General features: G+C 38.5%; 3 protein-coding genes across 3 annotated transcripts; 2 read left to right on the top strand and 1 right to left on the bottom strand.

Annotated features, from left to right (window-relative positions):
- Positions 1-8,359: 8,359 nt before the first annotated feature.
- Positions 8,360-9,128, top strand: LOC110760598 (indole-3-acetic acid-induced protein ARG7-like). Its single transcript, XM_021962900.2, has one exon. It carries the CDS (start codon positions 8,465-8,467, stop codon positions 8,765-8,767), a length of 303 nt encoding a protein of 100 aa, XP_021818592.1. The 5' UTR covers positions 8,360-8,464; the 3' UTR covers positions 8,768-9,128.
- A 1,518-nt stretch (positions 9,129-10,646) lies between these two features.
- Positions 10,647-11,402, bottom strand: LOC110760597 (auxin-responsive protein SAUR21-like). Its single transcript, XM_021962897.2, has one exon. It carries the CDS (start codon positions 11,003-11,005, stop codon positions 10,850-10,852), a length of 156 nt encoding a protein of 51 aa, XP_021818589.2. The 5' UTR covers positions 11,006-11,402; the 3' UTR covers positions 10,647-10,849.
- Positions 11,403-12,056: 654 nt separating this feature from the next.
- LOC148292419 (indole-3-acetic acid-induced protein ARG7-like) lies at positions 12,057-13,020 on the top strand. Its single transcript, XM_088245393.1, has one exon. The coding sequence runs from the start codon at positions 12,358-12,360 to the stop codon at positions 12,658-12,660; it is 303 nt and encodes a 100-aa protein (XP_088101519.1). The 5' UTR covers positions 12,057-12,357; the 3' UTR covers positions 12,661-13,020.
- The last annotated feature ends 7,622 nt before the right edge of the window (positions 13,021-20,642 follow it).

Here is a 20,642-nt window from a genome sequence, read left to right as displayed (position 1 = left end):
GCTTCCATCCAACTTTCCCGTTCCTTGTTCTCAACAGCTTCTTGGAACGTGGTTGGTTCTTCTTCACTAGCATTTAGGGCATAGTGAACTGCATCCATCTCCCATCCAAACCTTTGAGGTGGTTTGATGGTTCTCTTGGGCCTGGACCGAGCTATAGATGATGGCTCCACCTGTTCTTGAGCCTCTTCTTCTTCTTGAGTGTGTTGTTGATGCTGCCCAACTTCTTCCTCTTCAATGTCGGACTCCACCTCCTCCTGAACGTCTTCAGTTGGCTGTTTCTGAGTAGTCTTTCTTGACACCTTCTTGAGTGGAACTTCAAAGGTTGTTTCTTTCTCAACAACATCCTCCTTTGCCTCTGAATTCTTGACTTTGTTCATAGGTATGGTCTTCTCATCAAACACAACATTTCTGCTGAGTATCTTCTTGTGGTTCACTGGATCCCACAGCTTGTAGCCCTTCACACCACTCTCAAATCCAATGAAAATACATTCAAGAGACTTTGGCTTCAACTTGGATCTTTCATCACTAGGAATAAGTGCATATGCACTGCACCCAAACACCTTAAGATTCGAATAATCGATTGACCTTTTAGACCATACCTCCTCTGCACACTTGAACTCAAGATTTCTTGAAGGCGATCGGTTAACCAAATAGGCAGCGTGGTTAACCGTTTCTGCCCAAAAAGATTCGGGCAACCCTGCATGAATTCTCATACATCTCTCACGCTCCATGAGAGTTCGGTTCATCCTCTCCGCAGCTCCATTTTGTTGGGGTGTCTTCTTCACGGTAAAGTGCCTCTTAATGCCTTCACTTTTGCAAAACTCAAGGAACTTGCTGTCCTTATATTCACCACCATTGTCACTCTTTAGGATCTTGATCTTTCTTCCGGTTAGGTTCTCTACTTCCGCCTTCCACTCTTTGAATTTGGTGAAGACCTCAGATTTCTCCTTCATGAAGTAGACCCAAACCTTCCTGGAAAAATCATCCAAGAAAGTCACAAAATAGCGAGCTCCACCCTTCGATTTAACCGGTGATGGCCCCCATACATCCGTGTGAATATAATCTAGCACACCCGTGCTTTCTTCCTCTTTGTTTCGCTGCTTGAAAGCTATTTTTGATTGCTTTCCCATGGTACAAAATCTGCAGAACTCAAGCTTGCAACTTTGAACACCTTTCAACAATTTTCTGTTGTGTAGTTCCTGCATGCCCCTCTCACTCATGTGCCCTAGCCTCAAATGCCAAAGCTGAGTTTCATCTTCCGAGTCCTTGCTTGTAGATACAGCTGCTCCACCAATGATTGTTGTACCACACAACCTATATAGACAATTAGGTTGAATCTCACCCTTCATAATCACAAGTGAACCTTTTGAGACTATGAGTTTCCCTCCATTTGCTTTGAATGAATAACCATTCTTATCAAGAGTTCCAAGGGAAATGAGATTCTTACGCAACTTTGGAATGTGCCTTACCATTCCAAGCGTCCTAACAGCCCCATCATGCATCTTTACCTTGATTGTACCGGTTCCTTTGACTCTACACATTGAGCCATCCCCCATCATCACTTCACTGCTATCTTCTTTCTCATACGTGTCAAACCACTCCTTGTTTGAGCACATATGATATGAGCATCCGGAATCCAAAATCCAATCGGAAGAGGAACACCTTGAAGAATTAGCCAATGCATTTGTTTTAACATTGCTATTAACACACAAAAGCTCACCATCACTTTCCGTGACATCCTCCGCTGTGTTTGCTGCATTCTTCCCTTTGTTCTTCTTCTCCTTCCATATGGGGCAATTCTTTTTCCAATGCTCCTTTGACCCACACTCGAAACAACCATCTTTCGCCTTGGATTTGGACCTTCCTCTATTGCCTTTCTTGCCTTCACGCCTCTTTGAACGACCTCTCTCTCCGGTCTTTGCAACTAGACCTTCACCTTGAGAGTTTTCTCCCGAACGTTGAGTCATCCTATGGTGTGTCATGATGTCTTGCACCACAGGCTCAAAATCAAGAGTAACCTTTCCGAACATAAGAGTGGTTCGGAAGTGTTTATAGGACGAAGGTAAGGATGTCAACAACATGAGAGCCTTATCCTCCGGACTATAATTCACATCCATTCTCTGCAAGTCAGCAACACATCTATTGAAACTACTTAGATGTTCCATTAGATTTCCTCCCTCCTCCATCTTAAGATTCAGGAGTTCTTCCTTGAGGAAGAGTTTGTTGGACAACGATTTCCCTGCAAACATCTCTTCGAGCTTCTCCCATGTTTGCTTCGCTGTATCCTTTATCACGTTGATGAGCACCTCATCGGAGAGATAGTTTTCGATAGCTCCTCTGGCTAACTCGTCAAGAACTCCCCACTCATCATCCGTCATGCTTGCTGGCTTCTTCTCCTTGCCAACCAACACTACATGGAGCTGTTGTTGTGTAAGAGCTGACTTCATCCTTCGTTGCCAAAGAGTGAAGTTCTCCTTCCCTGTGAAAGGCTTTAACTCCACCTTCATACTTGCTGCCTGTGGTGGCTTCATATGCTGTGAACTGCTACCACTCTCAGCTTCCATGTCACTTGCCATCTTCAACACACTAGCACTCCAAGAGAAGAACTAGCTCCAGCTGCCAAACACAGCTCTGATACCACTTGTTGAGAATTAATGACTAACTCACTGCCCTTTTAAGATCTTGTTGTTGATGGACTTTGGACAAAGAACTCAATGATGGATGAGTCTTACACACACACACAGAAATTAACCAAGCACAAATGACACAAGTGTTTATAGAGGTTCAGCAAATTGCCTACATCCTCTTTGGTGATCACCTTGAGAAATTTCACTAATGAAGATAGGTTACAACTTTGGTTTACAAAGGAAACCCCCTTAGAACACTACCCTCACAATCTGTTTCTCTCACACCCTTGCTCAACACCTTGATACACTTAGAGAACTCTCTTGCTCTCCCCTTAGTTTTCCTGAACACACAACTAAAACTTCAGCTCTAACTCAACTTGGAATACCAGCTTCTTCCACTTACAATTATTCAACTTGTTTTCTCCTCTTGTGTTATCTTACTTCACCCCATTTCCTACACAAGCCAATAGACAAGAGATAAGATATCAGCTTGTCCTCCACGTTCTTCCCTTTAGTCACCACTTAGACTAAATGTCAGATCAAGTAGGTAAATAGAATCCAACTCAGCCACCTCCCACTTACACCAGAAAATGGAGAGTGATATCTTTGAAATAAGATAACCAATTAGCCATGAGTGCTCTCCCAACTATCCAGCAGGTAGTCAACGTTCATTTAACTCAGAAGTGACCCACTAAGCCTCTGAAATCTTGTGGAAAGCGATAGCCATTGAAAACACTGTTGAAAACGCGTAAGAAATCGTCACAGCACGACTGGGACGACCGGTCGCCAGGAACTGGCGACCGGTCGCTTTTGGTTTTTCCTCCAGACCTTGAATCTGCTTCTAAACGACCGGTCGCAAATGCTAAGCGACCGGTCGCTAGCTTCCTGCGACCGGTCGCAAAGAACTGGCGACCGGTCGCTCGTTGATGTTGCTCCAGACTTCGAATCTGCTTCAAAACGACCGGTCGCAAATGCCTAGCGACCGGTCGCTTTTAGGCAGATTCAAAATCTTCCTTTCAGCGCCAAAACCAACCTTGTATCCTTAGGTGAGCCATTTTCCCAACACAAACCACATACCAAACCTTTGTTCACTAAATCCCCATTTAGCACTTATTGCTCTTGGATTTAAGAACACATTTCTTTTCATCAATGCACTTCTCCAACTTTCCCGCTTCATGCTCCCTATAGCACTCCGAAACGTGGCTGGAACTTCTTGGTCCATCCATCCAAAACCTAGGGAAGGTTTGATGGATTCCTTGGGCTTGGACCTTGCACTTGATGATGGCTCCACCTCAAGTAGAACCCCTTTGTGAGTTTGTTGTTGTTGCCCTCCTTCTTCAGCCCTTGTGTCAAGCTCCACCTCAAATGGAGACTCCTCCATGACCACCTTGGCAAGAAGTTTCTCTTCAACAACATCCTCCCCATCATTCCTTGTCTTGATTTCACCTTTGTGGATATTCCTCTCCACACTTTCTGCAGCTTTGAAAACAGGCACCTTTGATGATGAACCGTTAGTCATACAACCTTGACTAACCTTCCTTGCCCAACTTCTCTTGAGCACACATGCAGCTACATCATGTTGGACCGGCTCCTTGACATTAAGACTTGTTGCTTGCTCTTCCTTGGTACAAATCTCTGCACCACCGAAGAGCTTGTATGTGTTGTTTGGTTGAATCTCCCCCCTCATAACCACCACAGAACCTTGTGTGACCATGAGCTTCCCTCATTTGGCCTTGCAAGAGCAACCTTCTCTATCCAAAGAACCAAGAGAGACTAGATTCGTTCTTAGTGCAGGTACAAACCTTACCTCACTAAGAGTCCAAACTTCACCACCTTGCAACTTGATCTTCACAGTCCCTATGCCCAAAACTTCACATGTAGTTTTGTCTCCCAACATAATCTTGCATGCATCCTTATCCTCATATGTGTCAAACATCAACTTATTTGCACACACATGATATGAGCACCCGGAATCTAAAATCCAACTTGAAGAAGAATCCTTACACGAAGAACTTGCCATGACTTCCCCGTTACTTTCATCCGTAACCGTCAAGAGTTCATCACATGTGTCCTCATCACACACGTGGGCTGAACTTCCAGCTTTCTTCATCTTGTTCAGCTTCTCCTTCCATACCGGACAATCTCGTCTCCAATGATCCATAGATCCACACTCGAAGCACCCTTCATTGTCCTTGGACTTAGTATTCCTTTTGCTGCCCTTGCCTTCTTGCTTGCTTGAACGACTCCTTGCGAACAAACCAGCATCTTGAGAGTTCTCCTCCGAACGTTGAGACATCCTGTGATGCGTCATCACATCTTGCACCACCTCCTCAAAATTCAAAGTACTCTTCCCGAACATAAGTGTAGTTCGGAAATGCTTATAAGACGGAGGCAAGGATGTTAGTAACATGAGTGCCTTATCCTCCGTATTATACAACACATCCATTCTTTGCAAGTCAGCAACACATCTATTGAAGCTGCTCAAATGCTCCATTAGATTTCCTTCCTCCGCCATCCGAAGATTTAGGAGTTCCTCCTTGAGGAAGAGCTTGTTGGACAGCGACTTCCCTGCAAACATCTCTTCGAGCTTCTCCCATGTTTGCTTCGCTGTGTCCTTCATCACGTTGATGAGCACCTCATCGGAGATGAAGTTCTCGATGGCTCCTCTAGCCAACTCATCTAGCACACCCCACTCCGCATCTGTCATGGTAACCGGCTTCTTCTCTTTGCCTTCCAAGACAACACTGAGATTTTGTTGTGTAAGGGCTGACTTCATCCTCCTTTGCCAAAGTGTGAAGTTCTCCTTCCCTGTGAAAGGCTTCAACTCCACCTTCATGCTGACAGATTGTGGTAGCCTCTGATGCATAGAGCTACTTCCACCTTCAGCTTCCTTGTCACTTGCCATCTTCAACACACTAGCACTTGCTGCTCCAACACAGCTCTGATACCACTTGTTGTGAAAATATTGACAAACACTTTCACTCACTCCCCCTAATGATCTTGTTGTTGATGGACTTTGTGACACACACAATGATGGATGAATCACACACACACACTTGAGACAACAACCAAGCACAAAGTGACACAAGAATTTATAGAGGTTCAGCAATTGCCTACATCCTCTTGGTGATCCCCTTGAGAAATTCACTTCATGAAAGAATAAGTTACAACTTTGGTTTTACACAGAAAAACCCCCTTAGAACTCTATTCTCTCCCCAAGCTCTCTTTTCTCTCACACCCCTTGCTCAACACTTTGATGCACTTGTGAACACTCTCACAACCCTTGGTGTTTCCCTCCTTGGTGTCTAGACTCTCAAGACCCCAACTCAGCTCCTAACTTGAACTGAATGCTCTCCCTCACGTTCTCCCTTGTTGGGTTAACCTCCTTTGAACACAATAGCACCCAGCTACTTGACCACCTTGAGATTAACCACACATAACTTCAACTTGCTTTCTCATCTTATAATGTCTTGCTTTATCTCCATTACCTACACAAACCAATGGACACAAGATAAGGCACCATCTTGTCTTCCACGTGCCTTCCTTTAGTCTCCCACTTAGACTAAAGATCAGATCATGCAAGTAAACAAATCCCACTTCAGCCACCTTCCAACAAAACCAGAAAATGGAGAATGGATTCTCCAAACCAAGACAACCAATTGGCAATGAGTGCTCTCCCAACTATACAGCAAGTAGTCCACCTTCTTTTAACTCAGAAGTGACCCATTAAGCACCTGCAATTAGTTGGAAAGCGATAGCCACCGAAAACACAGTTGAAAACACGTAAGAAAACATCAGCACAGCACAGGAGTGACCGGTCGCTGATACCTTGCGACCGGTCGCTACGACCATTTGGATACCTAGCGACCGGTCGCTGATACCTTGCGACCGGTCGCTTTCTGTGATTTCTTCAGACTTCGAATCTATCCAAAAACGACCGGTCGCCCAAACCTTGCGACCGGTCGCTGCCTCCTTCACTTGCAACCTAAATGTGAGCCATTTTCCAACAAACCCACGCACATAGAACCCAAAACTTGGAATTTTAGAGATGTGTGGATAGAAAAGCTGCTTGTTCCTTTGAATACAGTTTTAGGTCAGGCTACAAACATTTGTGGCTATAATTTCTTGAGAAAAAGAAATTAGCACTCTTTAGACATTTATGTCTTCAAATCTTGTTAAAATACGGTACTTAGAATTTTAGAAATGTACGCAAAACCTACTGCACGTTCAATATGTATCAACTTTTCAAAAATAAGATCTCACCTGGTTCATGCTCATTTTTTCACCTGAATTATTTTTCTTTTGCAATGCTCTTTAAATATCCTGCAGAACTAACTTCTTTTCAGTTATTTTGTATGTTATCTGGTAAGTCTGATTAATTACAAGTAAATGTCGGAATAACATTTGATTTCTACAATGTAAGAGGTGGGGAAACATTTGACCAAATGGCAAAATAAATTCGTAGATTAATTACAGGTACTACTTGCTTGTTAACAGATATCTTCAGTTGCCATAAGGAAAGAGGAGGAGATTGTCAACACAGCTTCTCCCTTGGCTCTAGAATTTCTAGATTTCTCTAGTAGGTGGTTTTAGGGTTTTAGCTGAACGTGCCTAAAACAAAAATGTCAATGGTTTTACTAAACCAAGAGTTCAATTAATAAATCAAAACTGATGTCAAATAAATGATCTGTGGGGTTTTCTGGCTACAATTCAGATAGACCAAACAAAATGAGATGCTTCATTTTCTTGTTGAGAGTTTTGAGACTCAAGATCATAGCTGAAAGGACAAAGGTGTTGAAACCAATTGTGTCCCACATCGGAGAGAGGGAAGGAGAAAGAGTACTTTAAATAGAATTACCCCACTTCAACTAATACCGAGGCCTTTTGTGATAAAACCCCACACCTGAGGATTGTGCAGGTGGTAAAGTGGGGACAGTATCGGTGTTGTTGGAGTGGGCCCTCGGCCCGTTAACCTGGAAAATTTGACATGGTATCAGAGCCAGGTTGCGGGCCAGTACTTGCCACGTGATGGGTGGGTCCCCGTTTGGCCCCGTGCGATGGGTGAGTCCCCATTTGGCTCCACGTAGGCCAAAGGTGCCACGTGATGGGTGGGTCCCCGTTTGGCCCCGCGCGATGGGTGAGTCCCTACATGGCTCCACGTGGTTGCCGATGTGTGGATCTCCACGTGTGACCCACAAAATGGGGTCTCACGTGCAGGGGAGTGTTGAAACCAATTGTGTCCCACATCGGAGAGAGGGAAGGAGAAAGAGTACTTTAAATAGAATTACCCCACTCCAACTAATACCGAGGCCTTTTGTGATAAAACCCCACACCTGAGGATTGTGCAGGTGGTAAAGTGGGGACAGTATCGGTGTTGTTGGAATGGGCCCTCGGCCCGTTTAACCTGGAAAATTTGACAAAAGGCACATGGTAGGATGGCTTGGTGCTGCCAATCAAGCTATATACTAAATAGCATCTCTTCTTATTCAGGCCCCATGTTAAAGTTTTCATAGCACCACACATTCTTGTTTGTACAGCATTTAAAATAAATAAAAAATCTAATTATGACACAAGTTGGTTCCTTATCAAGCATGCATAATTTTATTGGATTGTTAATTCACGTTTGGCTGTTCCCTCTTATCTAGAAAGGTAGGGAATCCTGTTTCTAAACAAGGATAGAATTTCTGCACACCCTTTCGACTATATATATACACACATGATCAGGCACATCATCGGCAATTCAAGTCTTCACCTTCCCAAGAATCAAGGCTTTATCTGTTTTCCTAGTCCTTTAAATTCTGTTTCTTGTTCTTCATCCTCTTGAGAATATAAAAGTCATGGGTTTCCGGTTGCCTGGAATTGTTAATGCCAAGAGAAGTCTCATTCGATCTCTATCTAGTTCAAGCCGGACAGCTGAATCAAAGACCTTGGATATCCCAAAAGGCTATTTTGCAGTCTATGTTGGAAAGAGCCAGAAGAAGCGGTTTGTGATTCCAGTATCATATTTGAATGAACCTTTGTTTCTGGATTTGCTGAGTCAAGCTGAAGAAGAATTTGGATATGATCATCCCATGGGTGCTATCACAATCCCCTGCAGTGAAGACACTTTCCTTCATCTCACTTCCTGCTTAAGTGTGTGAATGTAAGCAAATGGATCAAAACCATCCAAACCATCCTCATTGAAGAACTCACTGAGTCGAGCTGAAGAAGAAAATTTGGATATGATCATATCCAAAGCATCCTCATTTCAGAACTCATCACTGAGTTAGGATGAAGAAGAGGCCAGAGTTGATCATTCATTGAATCGACTCAAACCTTTTGCAATCCTAAAGCTGCTTGGATATGAGCAGAAACGTAGAAATTTTGAAGCATACAAATGATGATATCATGTTTTGAACTTAAAGGCAGTCAAATTCTGTCTTTTAACCCTATGTAATCTTCTTGGTTGCTCTCCAGGAATATATGGTGACATATAATATACTTGAAATCCTTATCCATCCACGTCTTATACTTAATTACTTTGTTATCTTCTTGTAGCTCTGTTATATAGTGAATCACCAAATGGAAGCAGATTTGCACAAGAATTGAAGTATATAATTCGTTTGTTTTATAAGTAGTGGCTCAGAATGAATTCTTCTGCGTATTTCCCTATAAGATATCTGCAGATAAAGTCATATTTATGACTTTTAACCCTTTTTATATTTGTGTCTTCGGTTTTTTTATTTATGGAGTACATTCTTGTAACTCAAAAGTTGCGACACAAAAATTTCTTTCATGAGTCTTTCATTAACTTCTTAAATATACATAGTGATGATGCCTTTCCATGCCTCTGTGGCCTTTGAGAGCAGTGGAAAATTTTGATTTCGAACTCCGGATAGAGGAAAATCAATATATCTTGCCAAGAACATATTGATTGTAGGACAAGTTGAAGAGCAATTCCTACTTCTTACACAGATGAGACTGGTTGCAGAACAAATAAAAATCTCCTAAAATAATGTTTTTTTTTTTTTTTTTTTTTTTTTTTTTCATTTTTCGTCAATAATAGATAGATTGATTAAAGTCTAATGGGAACATTAGTATCAGAAGCTAAAATATTAAACAACCAGTCCGGCATCCCTATTCCAGTGATCGGAACCGTTGCATCGAGTAACATAAGCTGCAACTGCATGTGCAGCGTTGTTGCACCCTCGGCTCGAACTTGAACACGATATTAGTCAGTTGAGAGCTGAGGCAATTGATATCATGGATGACACCCTCCACTGAAGCATCTGTGATCTCACCAGTTTGGAGCATGTCAATTAACACCTTTGAGTTAGATTCCACCTCTACCCGAATGTACCCATTTCAACACAACTTAAACATTGCTCCTTGCACTGCCTCTCTGCCTCTGTCACAAGACTAGAGATGCATGGAAAGCCGCCCACACCACCTGCAGCAATAAACCAGCCCACAGATGATCTAGCCACCCATCCATAGCCACCCTGAGACATGGTCGCCGACCAAGCGCCATCACATTTCACTTTAATGAATCGATGCGCTGGCTTATTCCAAGATTGAGCTCCATTCTACGTCCCATCTCCCATTACCGAAATCTCAAGCAGCAAAACGGAAGACAACCATTTCGCTTCCATGTATTCTCTCCATTGGCTTAGTTTTTATTTTTTGGATTCATAAAAATCCAGTTACTTGATATGCAGGCCTAGTTTGTTTAGGCAAGACAAAATGGAAATAATTTATAATATACTGGCCCCCTAGTTTACCAGGCTTTTGTTAGGTTAGTACATCAATTTGCTGGACAAACCCTTTTGAAGAGTACACATATGTCTGCCATATTGTGTAATTTTAACTTTGAAGGGGGTTAATACAAACAAACCTTACTTCTCTCTGTTGTATTTTACCCCTTCATATTGCTTAAGTTTTCTTAATATGGTGTCACAAACAATAAAATAAATAAATAAAATGGATGGTAAAAAAAGTGGCAGAAAAGAAAGTTACCAAGATAATGGACTGTAAATCATTTCAGAATTGAAAGAGAGAAATTTTTCATTCAATGTTGCTAATTCTAGAATTGATCATCATGTACAGCCAACTATTTCTATTTGCAACTTTCTCAACTAGTCATAAAATTTGGATCCCTTTCTTCTTATGCTAAAAAGCATAGATGCAAGAGAATGTCTAAGTCTTTACAAAATTGTTCAGATAATTTATATGTGAACCATGAATCACAAGCCATACAACCCAGAAGTGAGATCAACGAAGATTTCTTCTCTGCAAGGAATTGTGAGTCCACCCATTGGATGGTCAAATCCAAATTCTTCCTCTGCCTTACTTAACAACTCTTGAAATGAAGGCTGACTCAAGAATGAAATTGGAACCATGTATCTCTTTTTTTCACTCTCTCCAACATACACTACCAAGAAGCCTTTTGGAACACCTACTGAAGATGTTGAAGCTGCTCGGTTCGCAAACAAACTCCCCGGCAGAGGATCTGCTTTGCTTGCATAAAACTAGGCAATCTGATAGCCATGTTTAAAAGTTCAAGTTATCACTTGAGAATGAGTTGAAGTTAAAAAATGACTTGGAGAACAGATTTTGGAAAGTTTGTGGTTTTCTTGATTTTTTTTATGAGATAATATATCTGTCATATATATGGATGAAACGGTGTATAGGAAAATATTGAATGTGGAGACAACTGTGTGGAAGCAAATAGGTTGGGGTTGGCAAGTGACATAAGCGTTTGAAAGATCACATGCCTCTGTCTTCCAAGTTCCATCTCAATCTCAACAACTTGGTAGCTATATATTGTTTGAATCTGTATATTTGTTGGCGAACATTATGCCCCCAACCATTTCTATGACAACCTACAAACATGGATGCCCACTTGAAGTTTTAGAGATTTGTTGATACGAAAAGATACTCGTTGATTTGTGGATGAGATTCAGATAAATATGTTTATAGTTTCTTGACAGCAACAAATTAGCACTCACGAGACCATATTAGTCTCGATACAATATGCTTTTTAGATATGTACTCATTACGTACTGCGTGCTAAAAAAGTATCAATTCTTCAACCAAATGAAAGACTTCTCTTGCTTGTTGAGTCTGAAGATCATAGATGAAAGGACAAAGCCACATGCTAGGGTGGTTTACCAAACTATAGAGCATCCGAGGGTCCATGTAAATTCTCATAGCACCACAAATTCTTGTCTTTTGAAGCAGCATTTATAAAAAGATGAAAAAGAAAGAGACTACTAATTTATCACACAACCTAACAAGTTTTTGTTGTAGGGCATACCATATGCAGTACTATTAACCAGAGGAGTATCCAACTCAATGAATTCATTTTTCAAGCACATGGTGGTCCCTTTTGTTGTCTGTTAACCAGAGGAGCTAGCTAGGTAGGGAATCCTGTTTCTACACAAGGATAGAGTTTGATCATTTTGATGAGATATCTCTTGTGGAAGGGTTACATGAGCACAAAAACAAACCCATGTGATTTGGTACAAGCTAGTGGCCCTCATTGATTCTCCTCTCAGTGCCCCTTCAGTACCAATCATTTCATGTACCTGATGATTTTCTGCATACCTTTCATCTATATATATATACTATGCTTGGGTTCATCATGAGCAACTCAAGTCTTATCCTTCCCACGCACCGAAGCTCTCTCTGTTTTTTCCAAGTCCTTGCCAATCTTTTTCTTGTTGTTTTGTCCTCTTGAGAATACTAAATCATGGGTTTCCGGTTGCCTGGAATTGTTAACGCCAAGAGAAGTCTCATTCGATCTCTATCTAGTTCAAGTCAGACAGCTGATTCAAAGACCTTAGATATCCCAAAAGGCTATTTTGCAGTCTATGTTGGGGAGAGCCAAAAGAAGCGGTTTGTGATTCCAATATCATATTTGAATGAGCCCTTGTTCCTGGATTTGCTGAGTCAAGCTGAAGAAGAATTTGGATATGATCATCCCATGGGTGCTATCACAATCCCCTGCAGTGAAGACACCTTCCTTCATCTCACTTCCCGCTTAAGTGTATGAGTGAATGGTAAAGAAAAGAAACTATGATCCAAATTCATTCATGTATAAGCATCCTCATTTCAGAACTCACTGAGTAATGATGAGGACGGGGCTATGCTTGATCGTCCACTGAGTCAACTTACATCTTGTGCTGAGAGGAAGCAATCTGTAAGCCTGAAGCTGCTATCATCTTCTCATATGGACGCTGAAAAACTTTTGTCCAAAATCATGATCGAAATTTTGAACTATTGTTCTTGAGGGTACATTCGGAACTTAAAGCCTTGCATTGTAGTATAAAAGATCTTGGGCCTCTCCACATTTGGGTTGGAAATATATTGGAATGTAAATTTAAATCCTGATCCACTTTCTTGTTTTATTTTTCATTGTACTTGTAGCTCTGTCGTAAAACAAAATCACCAATGACAGCATATTTTTCAAAAAATGAAACTATAATGGTTTACTTAGTACTTCCTATATCCATGGTGCCTCATGCCAAAGGGAACCATGAACTTGAAGTACACCACTTTTTAACATTCCAGCCATCCAAAATTAGTAGCCTCCACTTTTTATGACTGTATCTGATAATTTAATCATATATTAAGCACAGTTATGTGCTGGAAATTGGGTGGACAATTAGGTAGGCACCTTCTATAGTGCACCAGGTGCACCCATGCACCATTTGTCCTTTATGATGCTCCCAGATTTTTAAAGAAATTGGTTACCGGTCATACAAGTTATCAAGTTTCCACTTTTTGAAAATGCAATTGCATAAGGGTCATGCAATTATGCCCTTCCTGTTTGGCAATTGGCATATGATAGGATAGTGATTTACAGTAGTTTGGATATGAGAGTACCTACCGGTTATACAAGTTATCAAGTTTCCACTTTTTGAAAATGCAATTGCATAAGGGTCATGCAATTATGCCCTTCCTGTTTGGCAATTGGCATATGATAGGATAGTGATTTACAGTACTTTGGATATGAGAGTACCCTAACATTGTAAGAGGATCCTAAAACTTATAAGTTACAAAATTTGGGTAGCGGTTTACAAGTTTTTGAACCATGATTACAACATTAGGGTTCACCTAATCCATAATGTTGTAAATACTCATTTACAAGGATTAAGGATGCATTTTACAATCAAATGGAACATAACTGTCCAAAACCGAGTAAAACAAGATCTTAATATAGTAAAAGTTTGTGTTTACACGTATAAGGACTCAATTTACTTTCCTAATGTCCCTAGTTACCTTAATATTGTACTAGACGTCCTTCTCTTTGTAAATTACGATATTACAAGATTAAGGATGAGTTTTACAATGTTCTGGAACATAACTATCCATAAAAGAGTAATACAAGACCTTAGTATTGTAAACATTCGAGTTTACAAGTATAAGGACCCAATTTACCATCTGAATGTTCCCATTTACCCTAATATTGTACTTCATGTCTTTATCTTTGTAAATTTCGATATTACAAGATTAAGGATGCATTTTACAATCACATGGAATATAACTATCCAAAACCGAGTAAAACAAGACCTTAATATAGTAAACATTTGTGTTTACACGTATAAGGACTCAATTTACTTTCCTAATGTCCCTAGTTACCTTAATATTGTACTAGACGTCCTTTTCTTTGTAAATTACGATGTTACAAGATTAAGGATGGGTTTTACAATGCTCTAGAACATAACTATCCATAAAAGAGTAATACAAGACATTAGTATTGTAAACATCCGAGTTTACAAGTATAAGGACCCAATTTACCATATGAATGTTCCCATTTACCCTAATATTGTACTACATGTCTTTATCTTTGTAAATTACGATATTACAAGATTAAGGATGCATTTTACAATCATATGGAACATAACTGTCCAAAACCGAGTAAAACAAGACCTTAATATAGTAAATGTTTGTGTTTACACATATAAGGACTCAATTTACTTTCCTAATGTCCCTAGTTACCTTAATATTGTACTAGACGTCCTTCTCTTTGTAAATTACGATATTACAAGATTAAGGATGGGTTTTACAATGTTCTGGAACATAACTATCCATAAAAGAGTAATACAAGACCTTAGTATTGTAAACATCCGAGTTTATAAGTATAAGGACCCAATTTACCATCCGAATGTTCCCATTTACCCTAATATTGTACTACATGTCTTTATCTTTGTAAATTTCGATATTACAAGATTAAGGATGCATTTTACAATCACATGGAACATAACTCTCCAAAACCGAGTAAAACAAGACCTTAATATAGTAAACGTTTGTGTTTACACGTATAAAGACTCAATTTACTTTCCTAATGTCCCTAGTTACCTTAATATTGTACTAGACGTCCTTCTCTTTGTAAATTACGATGTTACAAGATTAAGGATGGGTTTTACAGTGCTCTAGAACATAACTATCCATAAAAGAGTAATACAAGACCTTAGTATTGTAAACATCCGAGTTTACAAGTATAAGGACCCAATTTACCATCTGAATGTTCCCATTTTCCCTAATATTGTACTACATGTCTTTATCTTTGTAAATTACGATATTACAAGATTAAGGATGCATTTTACAATCATATGGAACATAACTGTCAAAAACCGAGTAAAACAAGACCTTAATATAGTAAATGTTTGTGTTTACACATATAAGGACTCAATTTACTTTCCTAATGTCCCTAGTTACCTTAATATTGTACTAGACGTCCTTCTCTTTGTAAATTACGATATTACAAGATTAAGGATGGGTTTTACAATGTTCTGGAACATAACTATCCATAAAAGAGTAATACAAGACATTAGTATTGTAAACATCCGAGTTTACAAGTATAAGGACCCAATTTACCATCCGAATGTTCCCATTTACCCTAATATAGTACTACATGTCTTTATCTTTGTAAATTACGATATTACAAGATTAAGGATGCATTTTACAATCATATGGAACATAATTGTCCTAAACAGAGTAATACGATACCTTAATAATGTAAACGTTTGTGTTTACACGTATAAGGACCCAGTTTACTTTCCTAATGTCCCTAGTTACCTTAATATTGTACTAGATGTCTTTATCCTTGTAAATTATGATATTACAAGATTACGGATGGGTTTTACAATTCTATGGAACACAGCTGTCCAAAATAGAGTAATATGAGACCTTAATATTGTAAACATCCGTGTTTACAAGTATAGGGACCTAATTTAACTTCCGAATGTTCCACTTTACCTTAATATTGTATTACATGTCCTTTTTTTGTAAATTATGATATTACACGATTAAGAATTGATTTTATAATATAATGGAACACAAATGTCCAACAGTGTAATACAAGTCCTTCCTATTGTAATATCGTAAATGGGAAGTGAAATCCTGTGGAAAACGAAGCCAAACGTTAAGAAAATAGGCATGCATGCACGTTTGCAATTTCAAACAGACAGTTTGTCAATTGCATTATACTTGTTCAATTTCGAACTCAATGTTTGTCAATTGCATTATGTTTATTCAATTTCCAACGCATTGTTTGTCAATTGAGTTATTTCCTTTTCCTCCTAGGCGACCCAATCTATCAGTGCCCTTTCCATCTTATGGTCACTTCCTTTCAAATTAACTCATTCAATCCATTCACATACAACAATACACGATCATATTTGACATCATTATATAATACGTTTATGGCATCAAACAAGTTACATAAGCTTTGGGGTTACAAAACTATTTTGAAAGGGAATTGAAATCCTGTGGAAAACCAAGCCAAAAGGGTTGAAAAAAGGCATGCATGCACGTTTGCAATTTCAAACTTACGGTTTGTCAATTGCATTCTTTTTGTTCAATTACAAACTAACTGTTTGTCAATTGTATTATTTTTGTTCAATTTCCAACTCACTGTTTGTCAATTGCATTATGCTTGTTCAGCAAATCAAAAACCCATTTACTTCTGCTTAGTTTCTTCATGTGCTGCATTAATTTCTGCTTAGTTTTTCTAGTTTTCTTTTCATAACATAATTACTTGATTTCATAGAGGGATACTTGATTTCATAGAGGGAAAATTACCTATAGAAATAGCTGGTTTTCTTTGAGCAGATCAATATAGCAAAATGTTATATTGCTGGTCTTTGGGAACTCAGTGTGGACAAGGATAATAAAGCTATTAATTTTACCTTTGCAATGGCCACTTAAATACGTTTCAGCAACATCAACTCGTTTCCACTGGTTTTTTGTGAACCATGCAAAATGCCCAGCCACCGAGATTTAAGATCTTCTCAATTCATCTCCAGAATCAAGCGATTCACATGTAGGGGAAGAGAGGGAGAGATGAAAGAGAGAGTGCCGTTGGTGGGATTGCCTCAGCAGCAATTCACGATCTTCCCTTCTCCTTTTCTGTCGTTCTGTTTTTCTTTTCTTGTTTTCTTTTTCTTTTTCTATTTAATTTTTATTTTATTCACTTTTACCTACACCAACCCTTTTAATAGGTTACTAGCATTCAATGGTGTGGATTTAACCCTCATCTCCACTTACTCATCCAATGGCTGATATTTTGGGCGCTTGGATACACCACGCCCATTGTAGAATTTTCCTATAAGTTCAATAGGTGTCACAGCCTTTGCACGATTGGAATGCAAATGAGAATTCTTTGTTTGTCAATTGCAAAACTAAAATACAAATGGCACTATCTGTTTGTCAATTGCATTGACAAATCACATAATGTATTTACATTCTCAAAATTAAAAAGGCTGCCAATAACATAAAGAAAACAAATCAATAGTTTTTATAATTATTTATATTTCTCATAACCATGAGTTTAATGAAATATCCTACTAAGTACACATAATGGGAATGGATAACTTGTCCATCAAAAGCAATACATTAAAACTAAATGCCAAGTATTTCAGGCAAAAAAATAAAACAAACTAAATGCCAAGTACAAGAAGGAAGAAAAAAAAAACTGAACTACAATAAAGATCTAAAGCCTAAATAACAACAGTAGAAATAGAGCAAAACAATTGAACTACAATCTACTACACTCCCATCTTCAATTCAGCCCATGCCTTACGTCACCAAGCTCATACAAAATTCCTTTATATTGCTACATCACAACCACGTCATGTTGGCAATTGACAAATAGGCGCTATGTAATTGCCATTCTAATTTGTGAAAGCCAATCGTCTGAATGGTAATTGCCAAACGACCTCTGTCATTTCATTTTTCTTATCTTCCATGATTTAAGTACCTAAAAGTAAAAACAACAGAATTTTTGTGCTTTTAACCATTCTAATCGCATATATGAAAAACTAAACAAAATGCCGACAACAATTAAACACATCCTACTCCTAATAAACAATCCAAGAAATCGTATTCTTCCCAGGAATTTGTGTATTTCTTATGCAACCAACTTGACATGACACTCACTCAAACTACTATTCACCCAATTCATAACCAAATAAAACACACACTGCCAACTCATAAGCCACAAAATATATGAATCGTCGAATTATTCTGCCTCTGTGACTCCTTGTACTGTCAAATGTTTCAAGAAAAAATACAAATGAGAAGAAAACAAAAAAGGGAATCACAGCATAACTTCACAAAAAAATTGTAGCATTATATGTATCTTGCTAGTGAAGTCCTCACCTTCACGAGTTGAATAAAATGAGATTAGTAAAATAAAGATAGCTACTCCCGCTACAAAATAAGAGGAAATAAATTATATAGCGATATTTTACTATACATTGAACGAACCAGAAAGCAAATCAAAACACTCATGATGAAAAAGGGCTCGAGGGAACCATTGGACAAGGGAAACACAAAGTGCAGATTCATCTCCACGTCTCTATGTTCCCAAACAACTAGCAAGGATAGGACCTCCAACTTTGGGTGATAGCATAAGTCACCAAGACAAAATCAGCCATTTAGCAATTACTAGCATGCTGACTTAATTCTTCAAATATCTATGCAACTAAGCCTACTAGACTGAATCAAATGTTTGTGTATTTCCAGTTGATCACGAAACAACATTGCATCAAAATGTTACTTTTTTGACTTTTTTCACAGCAACGTCATTCGTATGCAATCATATTTAAAGAAATGTTAGAACACCCACCAACTACATAGTCTTCAACATCCATACCAAAATTTGAATTGTTCACTGAAAAATCAGAACTAATTCATATTAGAAACTAAATATATTACTCTACAATTTAGACTAAATTATCTGAAGCACAAAAATAATACATTATAAGAAGTCATAGATCTCATGGGTTGTAATGGACACCAATTTGCTCCATTGTCGTGGAGGACAATAAATGTCTCAATCCTATCTCAAGTTCTAGATCATTATTTTAACATTGAGATCTCAAGTAAACAGAGTACATAAAATTCCAAGTTATCAAACACAATACACACAGTTTACAAAATAGAAACCTGCAATATCTCTTCAAGGTTGAAATGGATGCTCCATCGTCTAGCATCTTCCTTCAAGAACCCAATGCTTTTGGTTTGAACAATATGCAGTCTCAAGGCCATCAATTTAAAGTCTCATATCATTATCAAGAATGAACAACTCTCAAGCTTCCAACCCTCAAATTCAAATAATAAAAAAGTAAGAAAGTAGCAATGATATCTCTGAGAGGGAGAAAGGGGAGAGAAAAATTCGAAAGAGAAAAAAAAAAGAATTATAATTTCAAAAAATTACCAAATTCCTATATAAATCCAAAATATTACCAAAAATAATAATAATAATAAGGACTTGCGATTCAATACCCAAATCATTAAACCCTTGCTCCGTTTGGATGAAGGAATTGCAAATTACATAGAATTCTAAAATGACGGAATTTAGATTTCCGTCATTTCAATTTCTGGCAATTGAAGATTTCAGTGTTTGGATTTATGTATGTCAAATTTTGTAATTGACAGAAATTGAAAATTTCATTGTTTGGATACCTCATTTAAATTGTCAATGACAGAAATTAAATATTTCGAAAGAACAAAAAAACTGATAACTAACATAGAAGATATTCCTCGAAGTATAAAATAACATATCGTTTGATGAACTAAATAACTCAACTTAAACAAACAGAGCATATTAGCAAACCAAATCACGCCCCACGTGTAATAAACATCAACAACATACTCTTTTTTTTCTTAATTGGGAGTGCCTTCAGCATCTGAAATTGTTTGTCATTTTCAATCAGCCAAGCACATGCTTTGAGTTGTTCATTTTCACTAAGACCTGGTACTGCTTGTACTACAACATATACCTTTGCTGGATCAAGGTTCTTAGTATCAGCACGGATAAACTCTTCAAATGATAAAGCCATTCTAGCAATCGAATCAGCAATAACATCTTTGAGAGCACCTCTTTTATTTGTAGGAAGAATATCAAAAGAATTTGATGCACTATTTCTTCTCTTTTGACCATTTGTTGAGGTTGGTGAAATATCATCAATAACATGAATATCTCCTTAATCTTGTGTATCACATTCAAATCAACATGATCAACTTCATTAGTAGGAGTCATAACCTCAGTTGCATCTGCACCTATTTTTGCGCCCTCTCCAGTGGCTCTATCTTTGCCACACAAATATACTATATCATCCCTATTTTCTATAACTTTAAATCGACAACCTCTAGCATCGTCATGAGACTACCAAACAAATAATCAAAGTGAAATAAGAATGAGAGAAAACCAAAATCGATTTTCAGCAGCATATAACAATCAACAAAGCTTTTCGTTTCCTTACATAGTATATAAAAAGCTTTCAGCAACATAGGCTTTTTCTTCAGAGTAAGGAAACGAAGGATAAAACTTGAACAAGGCGATAACACAAAGCGATAAAGCTAGCAAACAACTACAGAGCTGTACCATAAACACAAATCACACACCAATATCCATGGGCATAGAATATTTTGTTAAAACTTCCCAAAATCCAGCCATAGTGCCGCAAAGATCACAAAACCCATTCAACACATATTCATAAATTTAGTCAGAAACACCCAATTTTG

Source organism: Prunus avium, chromosome 8 (genome assembly GCF_965620075.1).
Source record: "Prunus avium chromosome 8, drPruAviu1.hap1.1, whole genome shotgun sequence".
NCBI classification, from domain to species: domain Eukaryota; kingdom Viridiplantae; phylum Streptophyta; class Magnoliopsida; order Rosales; family Rosaceae; genus Prunus; species Prunus avium.
This window is presented reverse-complemented; position numbering and strand designations above follow the sequence as displayed.

Coding starts and splice junctions, on each gene's coding strand:
- LOC110760597 (XM_021962897.2), bottom strand. CDS start 11,005: ATGGTTCCAATTTCATTCTTGAGTCAGCCTTCATTTCAAGAGTTGTTA.
- LOC110760598 (XM_021962900.2), top strand. CDS start 8,465: ATGGGTTTCCGGTTGCCTGGAATTGTTAATGCCAAGAGAAGTCTCATT.
- LOC148292419 (XM_088245393.1), top strand. CDS start 12,358: ATGGGTTTCCGGTTGCCTGGAATTGTTAACGCCAAGAGAAGTCTCATT.